The 18,728-nt window shown below is 36.0% G+C and overlaps 1 protein-coding gene across 2 annotated transcripts in view; it reads left to right on the top strand.

Moving 5' to 3' along the window:
* Positions 1 to 12,810, top strand: part of MOSPD2 (motile sperm domain containing 2) — a 43,232-nt gene extending 30,422 nt beyond the window's left edge. For both annotated transcript variants that reach the window (XM_069770349.1, XM_069770350.1), the window contains exons 10-15: positions 2,699 to 2,811; positions 6,385 to 6,481; positions 7,299 to 7,395; positions 7,973 to 8,102; positions 9,720 to 9,822; positions 10,368 to 12,810. In XM_069770349.1, the coding sequence (XP_069626450.1) occupies positions 2,699 to 2,811; positions 6,385 to 6,481; positions 7,299 to 7,395; positions 7,973 to 8,102; positions 9,720 to 9,822; positions 10,368 to 10,514 (687 nt within the window). In that variant the 3' untranslated portion in view covers positions 10,515 to 12,810. The remainder of the gene's footprint in view (positions 1 to 2,698; positions 2,812 to 6,384; positions 6,482 to 7,298; positions 7,396 to 7,972; positions 8,103 to 9,719; positions 9,823 to 10,367) is intronic.
* The last annotated feature ends 5,918 nt before the right edge of the window (positions 12,811 to 18,728 follow it).

Genomic DNA, 18,728 nt, shown 5'->3' with positions numbered 1-18,728 from the left:
GTTAAATGCTTACAAAGTGGGACAGGAGGCATATAACTCTTGTTTCTTGTCTGGCTTTTACTTTGTGTGTTGGTTATTTTTAACATATTTTTCTGCCCTCCAGTTTGACAAAAGAACCCAGTAAAACTGAAAATTACACTTAGTTCCAACCTTGCTCTGGAATATAGTGAATTGTACAGTAAAATTTAAAAGGTTTCTGTCTTTTGTTTTCAAAGGTTGTCTTTCTAGTTGGTTTATTTTTAACCTTGGGATATCTAGTGGTGTACATCTTAAGTAAATCTAGTTTTCTCAGATGCTTAAGTCAGTATGTACATGAGAAAATATTAACAGTTAAAGATTTATACCTTACTGGATGTTAATTTGTTTTCTTAAATTACTTGTAAAATCTCAACATATAAAAGTTTTCATTTAGTCTCAGGAGAAGTTGTATCCCTAATCCATCAATTTTGTTTTACAATATAATCTTCCTGCAGTGGTGTTTATCCAGAAATAGAAAGGCATTGTTTTACCCAAGTCCATATGAAGTGATATTTAGGAATATGCAATGATAGTCAGTGGGGATTTGCTCCTGAAAATAGTAGGGAAAATCTGAAATTCACCACCTTAGTGCCATAATTAATTTTGGAATATAAATTGCAAAATTTCTGTTTAATGGAATAGAATACTTGTAATATTACACTTACAGTTTCTTTTACTTGTTTTAAGTTTTTTGTCAGAATAAGTTGAAACACACAGCTCACTTTAGTCCAGCTGTTCTTTGCAACTTGGCCAGCTGTTCAAAAAAAGATAATTTCACTGACTTTAAGGTCAAAAGGAAGCATTACAAAACCATGGTGACTTCCTGACCATTAGACTCAGTAGCTTGTTTTGGTTGTAGCACATCTTCTAAGCTCTGATTTTCAGATATGGAAACATGGAGAATTCCTGTTCAATGTGTGAGTTGGCTTTGGTGCTTAATACAGTGTGTGTTTGGTTTTAATTTGCTTGACTGATCTAGCTTTCTATGTAAGCTATCTTATTTTATTACTTTTTTTACTCTTAGAAATAATGATTTGGTTTGTGGTATTTTCTCTTTTATACAGCGTAATCAAGCTACTATTCAATCTTTTCAATGAACTAAGATTGACATTTAGGCTCATCATGTATCAATCTTAAGGCATGTTTAAGGCCTTACCGTCAATGTACTTTTAAAATTTCAGACTATATTTCATTGTTGTTGGTACTGTTTCTGTAAAAAGTAAAGCAAAACAATGATCTAACTCACTATTCTTCTGTTCACATAATTAAGAATAATACTTGCCATTTCTTCCACAGCAAGTAGACCATTGTTTGTCACATCAATGTTATGTTCTTTACCAAAATGTGGTTTTCAGAAATACTCCCTTATTGTCTCAGAATGGTTGGCATTTCTTATTGCCAAGTTAATTATTTTTACTTGACTGTGTCTAAATATATATTCAACTATTTTTTTAATAAGGCCAGCTTCCAAGCTAATAGATTTCAAGTGATCTGTGAGATTATCGTTGTCTTCATTTACTGCACTGCAAGTCTTTATATGTAGATTCTTGTCATCACAAAGAATGAATCTGACTTATTTTATATATGTATGCTGCCTCTTATCCCATAGAAGGGCCTGTTTCTTTTCACAGAGTAGAGGTAGCCATGAGTGATAAACTTGGTTAGTAAAGGTAGATGCCTCCACCTTTAATGTACGCTATAGTACTGTTTTCTATGGAAATTTTAATGAGATTTATGTAGAATAAAGCCCAACACATAACTAGTGCAGTGTATTTACACACTAACCTTTTACTATAACTGTAATTATATAAAAAAATTCCTCTGTGGTTTCCTTTTTATAAACCTATTTTCTATAAAATTTTGTATTCCTTTCATTCCCATACTTCAAACTTACATAAATTGAATTCTCTTCATGTCTTTTCTCTGTATTTTCAGTGGAATAAAAACAAGGCTAAGCAAACTGTTCAGCTAGCTGATCTCGAGTCATGATGTCACTAATTCTTTCAGTCTTTTGTGTCCCCCTCCCCACTCCATTTTGCACGTAATTCCAGAGTTCTTTCATTTTTTACAATAAGATGTCCAGGCCTGCTAACATGTATTTTATTAATATAATAGAGGAAGACCCTCAGAACCTAAGATATCTGCAGTTTTGGATGCACCAATTCAATCAGCATTACTTCTTTTGAGCTCTCCAATACTTCAGAGTTCCATCTAAAAGCAGTGAAGACATGTTTAGCAACTCTGTAATACAATAAAGTGTGGAATTGTTACTGTCTTTTCTGTTCAGTGTTGTAGTGATTGTACTGGGGTGTCTGTTTTAATTGAAAAGTTTTGCAGTGCAAGAACAGCATCAGTGCTTTATAATCTTAAATATTTGAAGTACTATAACTTAATGTGTCTGGAGTTTTCAAAAATAATGAACTTGGGTATCAGGAAAATGCATGGAAGAAACAAAGCAGAAGTTTTGTTTCATGCACATTTAATACATTATGTAACTTATATAACAAATCATTTTATTCAATGGGCTTCAAGCAGCTTCAAGAAATTAATACATATTAAGCTTGGTCTGTAATATATAAATTGTTGAAATAAGCCTCCTCATTCTTTGAAATACCTGCATGATTCTGTAATGTGTAACCCAGGCTTCTAGTTAATCATTATAACTATCATTTTTACTCAGATGAATTCTATAGAACAAATTTCCAAATCAGAGGAAACTGACAAAACAGAGATCAAACCAAAAAATGCAAAGAAAGCATTAACCACTTTTAAAGGACCTTTATTACATATCAGGTAATAATAATTTTCCTTACCTTTTTTTTACAATGTGCCTTGGACACTTGAGTACTGAACTAGCTAGCTTTCAAAATAAACTATTTTTTCAGACTATTAGAGGAAAACAAGTTATAAACATCCTTTTAAGAATGATTTTTACAAAGCTCAATTTTTCTGGTTTTACATGTTTTTAGTGAATCTTTTGGTGTCAACATTGGCATGCTTTTTGTACTATAATTCTATGAAATGTACATCTAATTACAAGCATTTCATGATTTCATTTATGTTGAGAAACTGTCTGTCATTGGATTTAGTTAAACCTGTGCTTATCTGTAATGAGAGCATGGTTTGACATTGATTGCATTGGCTTAAGAAAAAACAATGCATTTACTAAGACAGCTTGCACTGTTAAATCTTGCTTAAAGAACTTAAGATGGTGTAAATGCTTACACTAGTAGTTTGCACCAGTTAAACTTAATGAATGGGTCCAATTTATTTTGTGTGGGAAGTGCTCTGTATAAATGGTGTATCTGTTGAGAAGATTGTCATCCAAGATGCTTGCATCTTGCAGCTGATTTGCTTTTTATCACTAAACTAGGAAAAAAATCAGTTGGCCAATATCACTCTTTCTTTTCACTACCTTTCAGCTTAAGATACTTGTTTAGAAATTGATTTAGATGTTAACTTTTATTTTCGCTTCCAGTTTGCTATTAGATGAATGAAGAAAATATCTAATTTATAGGTAATTCCTTAGCTAATTGTAAGTGCTGTACTGAATTAGTTTTGGAATGAATTTGAATAATGACATGCTCATTAGCATAAAAATATTTTGTATGTGTCAAATCTTCCTGGTTTTGCACTGAAAATTATCTTTATAGTCCTTTGTGCAAAAACCTCCTCTGTATAGACTTAGGTTCTTGTATAGCAGGGCAAAGGCATAGACTGCAGAACTGTGATTTTAAAAGAATGTTTAAAATTTTCTGTCCCTGTGATAAAAGCAGCTATGTTCTTCCATCTACTTTAAAAAAAAAAAAAAAAAACCAAAAACCAAAGCACTCACAATGAAACTGCAACCAACCAACACAACCCTATCAACAAAAAAACCCCAACACTTTAACCCTGACACAAACTGTACCTTTCTTCTCTTAAAACATTTCAAGTTCTACCATTGGACTAGGAAGTGTTGGAGTTCATGTAGATTACATGAAAGAGTAAACTTCAAGTACAGAGGTGCTAATACTTGTAGTCTTGCTGTCATGGCCAATAAAATACTGGTGTCTCTCTTGTCCTTGCTGTTTGTTTGGGGTTTTTTTTTTTTTTTAAGTAAAATCTTGAGAGTATATGGGGTTGTTGCTCTTTACTAATACTCTAACTCTTGTAGAAGCTAGAACTAGTTTTTATTTCCCTGGAATCTTTCTCAAGACACTGAACTGAAATTTATTGAATTGATGATATAGAGTGCCACTTCTAGCTAGTCCCAGGCACCTAACTCCGAGGCGAGAAGCTCTGCCAGTGTAATTAGCTCGTGTCCTTGCTGATACCAGTGTTGTCCTGTGAAGGGAGCCTGCCCCAGCCTGCCCGTGAAGCTGAGGCACATCAGCTCTGGCTCGGTGACGTTGCCGAGAGCGGGCAGCCTTTCCGTGCCTCAAACTGCTGCCGCAGGAGACTTGCTGCGGCAGGGCTGTTCCTTACCTGTCACGGCTTAGTACTTGCTGGCTCCAGTGTATGACCCAAGCTGGGTACTTGTGCTCTTCTGTTTCTCATGGTTGTAGTCATACTCACTAGTCATCTGGCTCTGGTTTAGACTACTGTTGCATTGCCTTGCATGCCTTACTGTGAAAGACTGGTCTTTATTGACCTTCCTCCCCAATAAATGAATTTATTTGGTAAGGCAAAAAGCAGCAGTTTACTTGCACTGTCTGGCATTTGCAGTGTATTTTGAGGCGAGAATTTCTAGTACAAGCTGAAATGGTTACCCCACACATCAGTGTAAAGAAAGTAGTGTTTCTGTAAAAATTAAAAAGCTTGGGTATTCATTTAAAACCAAACACCCAGCTCCCCCAACAACTACACCCCGCCACCCCCAGTGCTATGCGGCTGGTTGAGTTCACAGAGAACAGGCACACAGCAGTGGCCCTCAAGCCCCTTTTTCTTTAGCCACAGTTGGTGGTGGAATGTTTCTTTCCTTGAGCTCTTTTTGTGGCTTGTTTTGGTGCTAGTTAATGCTTTCCTGTCTCATTTATGGTTCATCCTGCAACTGCTGTAACACACAGCTGCAATAGTACAGTATTAAGATAACCAAACTACTTTGTAACTACACTTCTTCCTTTCCCTACTGTTGTTCATTGCTTCACTTAAGATTCTGGGAACAAAAAAAACCTGGGAGGAGAAGGGGATATAGTTACCCTCTTAATCTGTTTTAAATCCATCAGTTTCTTGCTTTCTGCTTCACTCAGCACGCTTCCTTCTTCCCCACCAAAAAGAAGAAAAAAAATCTTGTCATGTGGACCGTCTAATGCACTGTAAAACATAGGCACTCCCCGACACACGCAGTCACCATTGGACTCTGCTTCTAGCATGGGTGTTCAGGCTTGCCCTCCAGCACCAAGGATATTTCGTCTCAGCTGATACACTGGTTTGTTTTAAGAGAGAAGAAAGGATTGGTACTGTAAAAGGAGGTCTTTTGAGGAGGAGATCAAACTAACATGAAATTGGCATTCTAAAAAGGGGAGAAGGGGAAAAAAAAAACCATAACGTGAAAAGAATGTGCAGTTCTGTAGTACTGCATAATATGGCAGTTTTTTGTGTACTCCTAATGTGACATATTGAAAGGAAACAGTTTTTCACTTGGTACTTGAGCTTCCTCTCAACTTAAGAGTATATGAGCATGCCCTACTTTTTGCCTAGTAGTGTTCATTTGAATGCTTATTCCAGTTCCAAAATGAGTTGTGTTAGTTTGATATGATTTTAAAAATTCCATGCATGATTCTCCTAATCACACAAGAATATTAAAAACAAGCAATACATTTATTTATGCATGCGTCACCAGAAGTACGTGAAGACTGACTCATAAGTACAAGTGAATTTAGCTGTAGTGGTTGAAATGATTGCCACTTGCAGATAACTGCCTGCTCCTCTTCTGTGTGCACTATACCCATTACAAGGATAGATATATGAGGTGGAAATTACTCCCTGTCTGTAACACCTTATACTCTTTAATATTAGCGTGAATTAAAATTAACGATGCTTTGCCTTAACATACTGCTCTAAGATGTAGTGGCTCAAGTGACTGTATATATCTGTTAGCTATTCCTGCTGTTGCAGATGGTCATGCTCTTCCAGATGGAAGAAGCCAAGGGCAGTAGTCAGCTGAGGCAGCTAGGTCCACTTGTGGTCATGAGTCAACCTCCAGCTTCACTACAAAATTTCTGCATTTAGTTTTCACAGCTTTTTTTGATGAAAAACTGTTTATAGTGACTGCAGCTGCAGGGTTGAAAGTATTTTATTTTCTTATAAGTGTGGTGAGTTTTTTTCTATGATATGTTGTAAAGATAATTTGAAGAAACTAATTCTTCTTAAATTTCTTATTAGCCCAGCAGAAGAGCTATATTTTGGATCCAAAGAAACTGGAGAGAAAAAATGTTTGATAGTTCTCACAAACGTCACTAAAAACGTAGTAGCTTTTAAGGTAAGTATTTCACAAGTGACCTGGTTTACTAAATGTTTAACATTTTCTTGTTTTGGGTAAGGAGGAAAAAATACTATTAAACCCACTTTTCAGTCTAAATTTTTATTCTGTTGTGATGTTTGAAGCAGATCAAAGAAATCTTCTGGCTGAATTTATGCCTGTTGTGTACCACCCCAAAGGAGATAATGAGTAATACAAATTTCTGGAGTACTTAACTGAAAAAGAGCTATGATGATGGTTCATTCTTTAGTGAGAGGCTAATAGTTCCTGAAAAAGAAAAGCTTGAGCACTGAATAGTCACCTTTTTAGAATTTTTCTCTTTTTTAAATCTTGGCGGGGAACAAGTTAGTAATGCTCCAAAATGGTGGAGCTCTATCTGCAAATGTTACCGTTAAAGGAATGAATGCAGTTACGTTTGCTTCAGAAATGCTGAGTTGACTTGCATCTTGATTTGGTTTTCTACCACATCTTTTGTGTTCTCTGCACACATAAATCACTAAAGTTTCCATATGTCCATGTTAAAAATGTTAACAGGTAGTCTGTTTGATATTCTTGGCTCTTTTTAAGTATGTATATAAGAGAGAAAAACAGTATATGCTAGAAAAGAAAGGATAGAAGTGGTTGAGAGAGTAAAAAGTGAAATACCACTGTCTGATTACTCCTACAAAATAAAGTATTTTAAAGACTGTAGGTATTATAATGCCTTAATATTTAAGCTTTTGGGGATTTTAGTTATTGCAGAATGAGGGAGGTTATGAAACAATCATAGTTTGTGCATGCATTGACTATATGCTTGCTTGGTATTTCTTGTTTATAGGTGAGAACAACTGCTCCTGAAAAATACAGAGTTAAACCCAGTAACAGCAGCTGTGAACCTGGCACGTCACTGGATATAATAGTCTCTCTTCATGGTGGTAAGTAGAATCTTACAGTAGAATTTTTAAGAAGTCTGGACAAGTTTTATTAAAAGGCTGATGCTCTAGATACTAACCTTTGTATGTGCTTGCTGGGGTGTAAGACTGACTGATGCCCATGTCTCCTTGATTGTTTTATGAGAGTCTTACTATTTGTAAAAAAACATGCATGTCAGACAGTATTTGAGTAACTTCCCTTACTGATTTACTACTCCTCTTAGGCATAAGTAGCTGTTGTCTGTAGCCCATTCTGTTTATAGTCTTAAAAAAAAAAGTCACAGTGGCAGCCATCTCACTTGTGTTCTATTTACAAAATTCTGAGTTGTCCTTGAATCATTCGGACAAAACTAGTTCTGTTAAAATGAAACTGTAGAATTTTGGGAAAACTGTCATCAAAATTGTTGAGCTTAAGAGAATGATTTCATTATTTTTCTTTCTAGTGAGTCAGTGTCTGATGTCCTGCAATAAACAAGCTCTCATTTTAAAACACTTTTGTTCAAAAATTATTCTATACACTTTGTAATATTGTCATCTTATCTAAGCACACTTTTGCTTTTTTTTTTTTCTTTGAGGGCAGGTTTCGCAGCTTCTCTGCAGGATCGTTTCCTTATAATGGCAGCAGAAATGGACCAGTCTTCTGGAGCAGGTGTACCAGAACTGACTCAGTTTTGGAAAGAAGTCCCTAGGACCAAAGTGATGGAACACAGGTGAGCATATTGTTTTCTGTTGACAGGGATTTTTTTTTAGCCATTATTATTTAGCTGATTTATAGCACTTGCATATCATAATTAGTGAAGGATTCTCAAAACCCAGTTGTGTGCTTACTGACTGAAGTATATTGCTAAGGCTTCTGCTCTGTTTTAACTGATTAGAGGTGTTTCTAATGCATAAAATGTCATGGTATTCTGCACATGCTCTTCTCTTTATTGTTGTTCTTGTGCTGATGAAAGAGTTAAGCAGAAAAAGTGTGAATGGATGTGACAATACACATGGACAGTAGATTTTTTATTTTTTTGTTTAATAAGAATGTGCTACTTGAGTTTTCTAAAAAGAAACAAGCAAGGAAAGAAGACATATCAAATCCAAAACTCTTTTCTAGACAATATTAAAAAATATTCCTTTTCTGCTAGGGAAAATCAGAATTTTGTAGAAAATTTCTGTAAAACCTATCACATGTTCATATGTGTGTTTTCCATATTTAATGGTGAAAAAATACCACTAGGTTTCATCTTTAAGAAAAAGTAATTTGACTGTATTTTTACTTTAGATTGGGGGAGGGGGGAGTGTTGAGGGGGGGAGCTGCCTTTACCCCCCCCCCCATGGCCAAAGTTAACATGGAAAAAGTATTTTTGAGACTTGATGCCTAAGTCTTGCTCTAGCTTTGCTTCAAATGCTTATCCCTTGCTTCCCTATTAAACAAAATCTACATCGTGTGAGTGACCTTAAGCTTCCTTGTGTAAATGTTGCAATTTTTTTTAAGACAGACTGAAACAATAGAGAGAGATTGTTTGATTACATTGAATTTATCACCTGCAAAGTGTGCCACGTATGTACATTACTGACGATTACAAAACTGACCTTTACTTTTCATTAAACCTAGATTAAAAATAGCAGAGAACATAATTATTGTCTCTTTAATATTATATGTGCAAGAACTTTATCTGAGGAATCTACTTAGATTTTATTACACGTATTTGTCCATTTCTTTTTTTTGTCTTGCCGGAGAGGTTTTAGCATTTCTCTTAAAATAGAAAAATGCTGCAGCCTCAATTTAACCATTTCTTTAGCAAATAAATTTATTTGCACACTAATTGACTTGCATGTTATTAGAGGAGCTTCTGCTGTGTTTTATAAATTGTATAGAATTCCACTACCTTCAGTTGTGGCTTGACATTCTTTTCCTGCATTTTCAACTGTGGAAGAGGTGGACTCTATGAAGAATGTTGTTGCTAAGTTTTAAAATGGAAAGAAAAACTTTAGATTTTCTTTGCTCTTCAATAAATTGTTGCATCTCTGGTAGTAAGTATTTGACTGAATAATCCAGTGCATCCTGTGCTATGAATTTACGATGATGAAGATATGTTTTAACTGAGCATGCAAATAATTTTGATCTTGCTTTCTATATCAAAAGTTGTCAAAATGTAATTGGTGGACTGAGGAAGCCTTTTCAGACTATCATTGCAATAGTCATTTAGAAAACTAATTAACCAGAACAGGTGATAAAGTGTATATAATAACTGTTAGATGGATTGTTTACTATTAATTATACAATGTTACATTATATTTATGATTTTTGGTGCATGGCTTTTTTTCCCCTTTCACAGGCTCAGGTGTCATGTCATAGAAAGTAGTAAGCCTTCTTCTCTGACATTAAAAGAGAATGCATTTAATATTCCAGCAAAAACCAATGAAGATTTACATATACAGGTAATAGTGTATTCCTTTTTGCTGAATATTGAACAAAATTATAAAATATGATAGAAATAAAAAGTATTTGTACTAAACCTCTTTGGTACTTTGTAAACTATGCTATTTGAAAATCTTGGCAATTTAAATTAATTAAAACAGTGATAGTGATTTAATTATTTGGTTGAATGGTAATGGTTTACTAAAATACTACTTTCATTGCACTTTGCTCATTCCTTTTATGTATATTGCAGATCTGGGCTATCAGTAAACCTCAGTGATATCTTTTGCTTCCTAGTGTAAAGTTGTCACCTGCCTGATACAGGCAATATGGGCTGTCCATAACTTAAGATTTGAACCTTCTTTAGTGGAACAGATTCCTGAAGTATGTAGTGGTAGAAAAGGTATTGCTAAGAGATCACTAAGAGAAGTTTGTCTGGGGTTTTGGGGGTTTTGGGGGTTTTTTTTGTGTATGTGTGCTTATAGTTACTGGCTAAATAGCTCTAAATTGAAAAGTAGTTTCATGTGCAGTAATTCTAATTTAATGAAACTATTTCTATTTTCAGCTAACTCGTTTACTGCAAATTAATAAAAGACTTCAAGAGCAGATTGATCGCTGCCTCTGGTTCCAGCAGTTGTCAGTTGTTTTATCATTACTATCAGTCACTGTTGTTGCCTTCTGCTTCTACCTGGCATATACCCAGAGAAGCTAAAAGAATTGCTGTGCGCTGGATGCACTGCCTGTCATGGTTGGTTGGAGTGGAAGAGATTCCAGTGCTGCACTCGGATTCTGGAACTGCCAAAACAAGGTTTCTGAGCCCACAATAATGATACAATTTGCTGAAAAAAAAGAAATGAATGACCAGCAAAGGAAATTACTGAGAGTTCACACTTAGAACAGGGCATGAGGAAGATGTTAGAGCTAGGACTTAATTTCACTGTACAACTCAATAAATACTACTGAACTGGAAGGACGAAACCAAATACAGCATAATTTAAAACTGTTTAGGTTTTTTTTCCCCTCTCTTCAGCTACTTTAAATACAGTATTTAATTTCTTTTTGTCATATTCATTCTTACATCCTGAATTACTCTTATGGAAGGTGCAAGCAGTCAACTTAGTGTATTCTAAAGGTCAACCTGTTCATTCAGGAAAATTTATGGAAATTATGTAGTACAGGCAGATTTTTTTATATAATCTATGTACATATAAAGGAAGATATTTGTTATTAGTAATTATTTTGGTAATTCAGGCTCATTGCTTTCATTGGTTAAACTCCTTATTTTTGTGCTTTTTCTGAATGCAAAGTTATTGTAAATATTTCCTACCAAATGACAAACACACAGCCATATTGACCAGGAATATAACCCTTGTTTGATTCCAAAGATACTAATGAAATATCATAATGAGACACTATTCCTATTCTTCTTCTCCTTTTTTTTTTTTTTTTTTTTTTAAAGCAACTCTTAGTTAAATTGTGGAAGGAGTGTTGAGAGTTGACTTTTGATGACCTATTATTGGTTCATAAAAAAGCTAATAATTAGTCAATGTAAGAACATATTCTGAGATGTGCAATATGCTTAAATTACAGATGAATTTATGAAAAAAGCAAGTCAAGTCAGGAAGATTAAATATTGTTGAAGGCAACCTAAAAGTGTTATATCTGCCATTTCTCAGAAACTGTTGTGGAAATGGTGTATGAAGCTAGTGAGAACTTTGCTAACAAGGATTCTTTGTACTCATTGCTGTAAATATGTATATTAAAATGATAAACACTTAAAAGGAGACTGATTGGTATCTTTCATACATTTAAAATTTTCACTCTGAATGAGGTCTAAAAATAATTTCTTGACTAGAATTAATTTTTGCTACAAATTGGCTTTGTAACAGATTATTTAATTTTATCTGCTGACTTCAATAGATGAGATTATTAAGGAAAGATAAAGGTCATACTCTGCTTCTGTCTTTTTGCTTACAGTATCTCTCCAGTGTGTTGTAGATGTAGTGTCATTTCTAGGAAATAGAAAAGGGCAGTTTAAAGAAAAAGCATTAATAAACAGATTAACTAATAAAGCAGCAATATGATTACTGAAAATATTACCATGTAAAAGGCAAGTCTACAGAACTGTTTGGTGCACAGTCTTCTGTCCTTTCTTAATTTATACAGTGTTTTACCACATCTGCATTTTCTTAATTTTTCACTAATCTCATTTCTGTTCAGTTTGCTGCTCAGTATTTTGTTTTCTTAATGAGTTTGCAACTTATATTGTTCACTGTTACTATGAAGCTGTTATTTTCATGTGCATGCAACTCAAATGCTTTGCTTCCAACTAAATGGGTTGTTGTCTTGTTGAAGAAGGTAACGAAGTAATTTGTAACCTTAAGATAGTACTAACCATGCTATTAAAATGCCAACTCCTTAATTTGAGTGGATCGAATAGCACTTTACTGTAAAATTGCAAGAAATATATTCTTAGAGTCTTTGCCAATATGAATATTTTAATGTTTTGGTGCTTTCATATATTTCAGTATTTTATTACTATGTTGGTATTTTCTTTGTATGATGAATGAGATGAACATCTTTTCTATTTTAATATGTTTTAGAAAAATACAGTTACAAAATAAATACAAGGAAATATGTAGTCTTGAATGTTTAGTCTTTTAAAAATTGTTGCACCTCCTGAGGTTTTGGTTCTCTCGTTAGTCTGCAGATATTTAACATGAAGGAGAGGTCATTATGGTAATGACCCATAGTCTGTTGTATAATAGAAGTTGTGATGATACTTGTCAGACAAATGTAAAATAGATGATCATGAATTCTTAGAGTGCCTAACATAGTAATGTAGCACATCATATTGGCATGTAAACACCACTGTGGCACAAATAATGCAAATCCACACAATACAAATATATATATAGCTTGGTAAAACTATTATTTAAACATCACACACTAAATGGAAAAATATATGTAAGAAAAAAAGGCAAACAGTATTTTTTCTTAAATAGAAATTGAGAGTAGTCTACTCTGTATTTTTCTTCTGTGAGAACTTCATTGTTTCTGTCATCACAAAACACATGGTGATCCGTCAGTATTTTCCCAGTTTTCCGTTTTCAGTAGTTTCGGGCTTTGTTTGCCAACCCTTGGAAACACAGATTTCAGCCAGTCCATTTTGGAAGGTTTTGTGTCTAACGCACACTGACATTACAGAGTGCACAGCAGTAACGTGATTTGGTACAACACCCAGAATTGAGAGAACAGGCAAAAGATTGTTTTCAAGTTTATTTTTATTTTTTTCACAGTACATGAAACTCAGTTTATAAAGCTGGAGCATTTTAGAACTTAGACAATTCACAAAATAGGATTTGATACAAGATTTAATTTTCCTGTCCCTCATTGTAGATTAGCAGTTAATCTTGGCTTTTACAGACAGTTAAGAGACAGCAATGACTGTAATGCTAAAAATGAGCCATTTGTATTCCAAAAGAGCACATACTCTTTTCCTAGCAAGCAATTTTTGTGCCCTATTCTTAGGTACTTTATTAAGTAAAGTATTAGATTTAAGACTTCATAGATGGTGCTTGGTTCATCGTCTCTACTTCCAGAGTCTTACTGTGGGGTAGCTCCAAACCGTAGGAATAGGTGGTGTTCCAGTGACACCATTCACGTTGGCACTGATGATGCTCATCCTGAAATTATTTACAGTGGTTTAATGTTACAGTGTATTTGAATGCTCAGAGAGGTATCAAAAGTCTATTTTACATGGGAAGTATATTTTTTTTAATAGTGAAAACAGGGATTTTTGCATAAGGACACAGTCACATTGAAGTTTTTTAATTAGATGCAAAACCTAAGTATCTTAAGGAAAAAACACATTGGAGTAGGCTAATTTGGGGGGGGGGAATCTTTATTATAGTATTTTAACATATCAAATAATTCTTCTTCTTTAGAAAAATAGACACAGACAAGCATAATATATTTTAGACATTTTGTAAAAAAAAAAAATCAATTTAAAAAAAGGTGGGGGGGAGCAGCAGGTCCAGGAACGTGCTTTTTAATTGCCTTTCTATTTCATCACTGATTCCCTGCTGTAACCGATTTCTCTCTAATGTCCACATTCAAGTTCTCTCAAACATTTATCCCTGCTTCCAGAAGTTTATATGGCTTTTGTTGACTGTATGGGGTTTTGTAGACAGCATTTTAAGTCACTGCACTGTCTTGGGGATCCTCGTACTTTCTGTGTAGTTGGACTGGCAGCATAAGGGTATAAATGCTGGTTTGTTAATAAAACACAGTGTTAGTTCTTTCTTTTTCTGTGGCTTTATTGTGAAAGTGGACATTCAGTCAGAATAACAGAACAAATTTGAAAATTGACCAAACAACGCTGTTCTGCAAAACGCATCACAGGAGGCCGTAAGGATTCACGGGTTTAGATCTTGCAGTAGTTCCATAGAGTGTTGTGTCCGAGACACAAAGATGTCTGTATTTACAGTATATGTATTAGTTTAGGAAGAACTAATCAGTTGTAATTAGCCCCGAAGAGGAAGTCGAGTGCTCTTTTCTGAGGTTAAAGAAAACATCTTAGATTCTGAAGTGCATGGCTTATGGTTCCCTGTTCCCTGGAGGATGGCTCACTGAGGAATTACTGACTCGGTATTACTCCTCCTTTACTCCTCCTTTACTCCATCCGCAGGACTGGTTCATCAGCCTACCTCCTTGGCACGCCGTACGTCCCTTCTGTTCTCCTAAACGCTGACAGAAGCACTGGGCTAACAGCTGAAGAGGGTCAATTATTGCTGTGTGATTGCAGCTAATAGCACTTGTTTTTAGATTGCGGTAGGCAATTCGTTCTCATGGTATTGCTCAAGTTAATAACGAAGTCCAAACACAGAGCCCCTTAGGGGAGAAAAACCCACCCTATTTATCAGTTGCCAGTCATTGTGGTCTTCACCATAGTCCAAAGTGCAGCAGTAGTCCTCCCAAAGGACTGTTACATTCTTCTTTACACCAGTGCAGGGTCTCTTGATCTGTTAGTAATACTCCCTCTGTTCTATTTTAATTCTCTTAATACTAGTTGTGCTATATTAGCACTATATTGGAGTTGGTTGAAATGTCAGAAAACCTGAATATGAAAAAAATGTAAGTTCTGTTTATTTATCTTTCATTTTCTTTGGTCAGCAGTGGAATGTATTCATTATTTTACTGCCACTTGGTGTTTTTTTGCAAAATACTTTTGGAGTATTTTTTAGTACTGTTAAAAATACTGAGTTGGAAGGATGGTAAATTTTGTGGTTTGTTCATCTTAATTAGCCCATGAGGTATGCCAGCACTTGATGGCGATTTAGCCAGCAAGAAGCAGTGATTTCCTTGAAAGTATTCAAGGAATTTTTTTTTTTTTTTCATTTTTCAAAAACATTAAGTCACTGTGTCTCTTTTTTCTTTAGTCTTGATCAGACCTTGGTCCTGAAATAAATACAGCTACACAAACTTACTTGGCCAAGTCTTTTGCTCCTCAGTCTATTGGAACTTACAGAAGGAACAGATAGTTGAACACGTACTTTCTGTTCCAGACCCAACTACAAGTAAAAGATTACATCTACTCATGTTATTCCAGTACCTGTGTGTATACTGTGAAGTAGCCGCACAATAAACTGGCATTGCTGCTTGGTGAGAAAGTAAGTGATAAAGATTCGCCCCACATCCCAGTTTTATCCAGAAAGTCAGGAGGGGAAGGTGGAGCAATGCTACATAGTGATGTGCTCTTCCCACAGCAGGCTATTGACATGGTCCCTCTAGAGCAAGCGTTCCCCTAATTTTGGGCCCAGGAGAGGGAACAAAAGCAATTTTGATAGGTTTTGATTCAGATCCATTGTGGTTTCCTTAGATCTGCAAAGAAATGCTTTGGACATGAGAACTCAAATCCAAGTCTCCGGTATCAGTCCCACCATGACCACCATCCCATTTTGTGTTTACGATGAAATCTGAATCAAGATATCCTTTGGGTAATGATGATGTAGTCTTACAAATCCTGTGTGCTGTTTAATTATTCAAAATTACAACTTTCTTGTATTTCTTCAGCCCTGTATCTGTTAAAATCATTGCCAGTTTCATTTTTTGACAGCTTGGAGCTATAGCTGAACACCTGTTCTTCAAGCCCTAGGGAAAATGTTAGAAATGAGGAACACCATTTAAATAATATAGATTACAACAGTAGTGTGAAAAAGAAGCATAAACAGAATTTGTTAAGCTTTTATTTTCTAGAATGCTACAACTGATAAATTGCTGAAAGGAAAAGCGAATCTGGGCAAACACCACAGATGCTTCATTAATCTGGTACAACTAACACTTACAGATTGATGCTTAACCTACTGGCATCTGAATTACTATAATCCCCATGCCCTGAAGTGCATTTTCCTGTACACAAGTAGCATTTACCATATTTTCCTTTTTATAATTTTTTCAGAATTTAAACTTGCAGCTGATGGTGATGACTCACAAAAAGATTTTGTAGTGCCTTCTGAAGGAAAGCAGCATTTTCTTCCTGAGTTCACAGTTTAATGGGCTTTGTTCTGCAAACAGGACGTATAAACATGGCTTCTCAGTCCAGTCTGGAATATAGCAGTGGAATTTAGTGGGAAACCTCAGAACAGCAATGCTACTCATTGCAAATCTAAAATACAATCCTGAACAAATACGTGTTGATGTATATGTAATCCCAGATATTGCTATTCTAGCGGACAGTGTGATTGACCTGATGCTTCTTCCGGCCCCTCACATTGGATGTGTGTTGGATTTTGGAGTAGGTGCTACGTCTTTTATTTCTAGCCCATACTGAAAGTACACCCCAATATTCCTATGCTGGCTGTCCCGTACTGGTATATGGCTGGGTATATGGGGAACCAGTACAGCCAGTCTGTTCCGAGAGTCTTCGGGGAGAGCATCCATTTACTCCAGCAAGTTCCTGAATTGAGGAGAAATTGCAAAAGTATCAGAGGAAGAGTATCTAATTCTTTTCACTGCTTTGGCCAGTTGCATCTGCTGGAAACCCTGAGAAGTGTTAAATAAAAGGTGAGGTAGCCAAAGAAGGAGTTGTATCTTGGTTTTGTCTGCTCTAAGCTGCACAGTGAAAAAACAATTAGCTTTTGTGCTCTGTCCATTTTCAGTAGGCAATTTTTCTCCAAACCAATGCTGTGTTGACCATCTTGTATGTTGTACAATCATTGTAAGTCCATCAGTCCTACTTCTAATTGGACGAGCACTACTCCAACTGACTGTTGCTCTTGTGTGTGTTGGGCTTTGACAGTGGATCTGTGGCCTGGGACTAGACTGTGAAATGTAAATTTAAACAACTGTAAAATGAAAAAAAAAAATGTTTCTCATGTAGTAACAATGACTGATGAACATGAGCTAAGCCAAAAAATCGTTCCTTCTCCTAGCAAAAAAAAAAAAGATAAAAATATTCAAGCAGATGTCTTCCAGACCTTGGGAGAAAAGGAGGCCCAAAACACGTTCAGAGCAGCTTTGTCTGAAGCTTGCAGTCTATAGCCAACATGGAATTACAAATCCCTCATTTCAAAGAGTTTGAAACCAGCCAGCTTTCACCATGGCCTTGGAGGGGACGGTCTGCTCAGCCCCCAGAGCGCCCGAGCCACCCTCCTGCACGGCCCGTGGAGCTGCGACTGCTGGATCCGGTAACTCCCTGAACACCTAGTTGAAGAAACAGATTAAAATATTTTTGATGGATTATAATCATGGTTTCACTGGCTTATCTTGAGCATGTTTTGTAAAATCTGGTTTGTTTTAAAAAAAAAAAAAAAAGGTAGCCAAGAGGTGGAGTAGCCTGCTGATGGTGGTTCGCTTGACTGCTGTTCACTGGGGCAAGTGGTAGCCTCCATTCAAATTTCCATTTGAAAGATACCCATTAGCAGATGTGCTAGTCTGGCCCCTGCTTATCAAGGACCAGGCGCAGGGAGTATGCGCCACGTCTTTGCTGGCCTCGCGCAGGACGGAGGCAGAGGCCTCCAAACTTGCACAAGTGGGGCACAGGAGTGACAGATGCCGTCTTGTGTTTGCTGTGTGCAAGCGTAAGGTAGCTTCGCTGTCCTCCTGGAGCAAATGAAACACCCTCTGGGAAGCAGTAGTTGCAAAAAAATGTGGAAATTGCTTTGGTAGCCAAATTGAAAATTGCTTTGAACTATGCTGTGAAATTGTTGTCTTGAGTAACAAAAGTCACCCTTAAGTCATCTCCATGTAATGCGGGGCAGATGTACACGTGACTGCCCTTGCAGGTAAATTTGGCAGCTCTCAAAGCAAAATACATGTTAGGGTTTTCATTTATGTTCATAAATGATCTTTCTTGCCAGCCTGTCTGGGCCAGCGGGCAGGATGCCTGGCTTACGCTGCTCTGAAAACATGTCCTGGCTTAACCAGAGAGGTAGCTGCTCTTGTATTGTCTCCCAAACAAATTTCAGTCTGGAAGTGCGATGATGCTTCAAATACAGCTCTGTCATGCGAGCAAAAATGGCCTTCATAAATTCATAACACTGAACAATTTTTAGGCTGAATAGTGAATTGATCCTCAAGAGAGGTAAAAGGAGAAATAGGGGAGTATTTAGTGATCAAGTCGCCAGGTTTATCAGTATTTCCCTGACATCAGCAAAGAGACTGACTAGATACAAAACCTGTTCGTAGAGGAATACAATTTTGGTTGCATGTATCACCTAAGGAAAAATAACTCGTACAAAACCTCTAAGTACTGCAAATCGAATTGACACAGGAGCCTTCTACCTGTCTCAGCTAAAAAAAATAGTAGCAACTGGTAGTAACTACCAGAGCTGGTTGTGCCTATACTGATGCTATTCACATCCACCTACTGATATGAATGGGAGTTTTCAATTTTAAAATAAATGAAGCACAAAACAGTCTCATT

Source organism: Haliaeetus albicilla, chromosome 25 (genome assembly GCF_947461875.1).
Source record: "Haliaeetus albicilla chromosome 25, bHalAlb1.1, whole genome shotgun sequence".
Lineage (NCBI taxonomy): Eukaryota > Metazoa > Chordata > Aves > Accipitriformes > Accipitridae > Haliaeetus > Haliaeetus albicilla.
The sequence above is the reverse complement of the archived record's forward strand: the minus strand, read 5'-3'. Positions and strand labels throughout refer to the sequence as shown.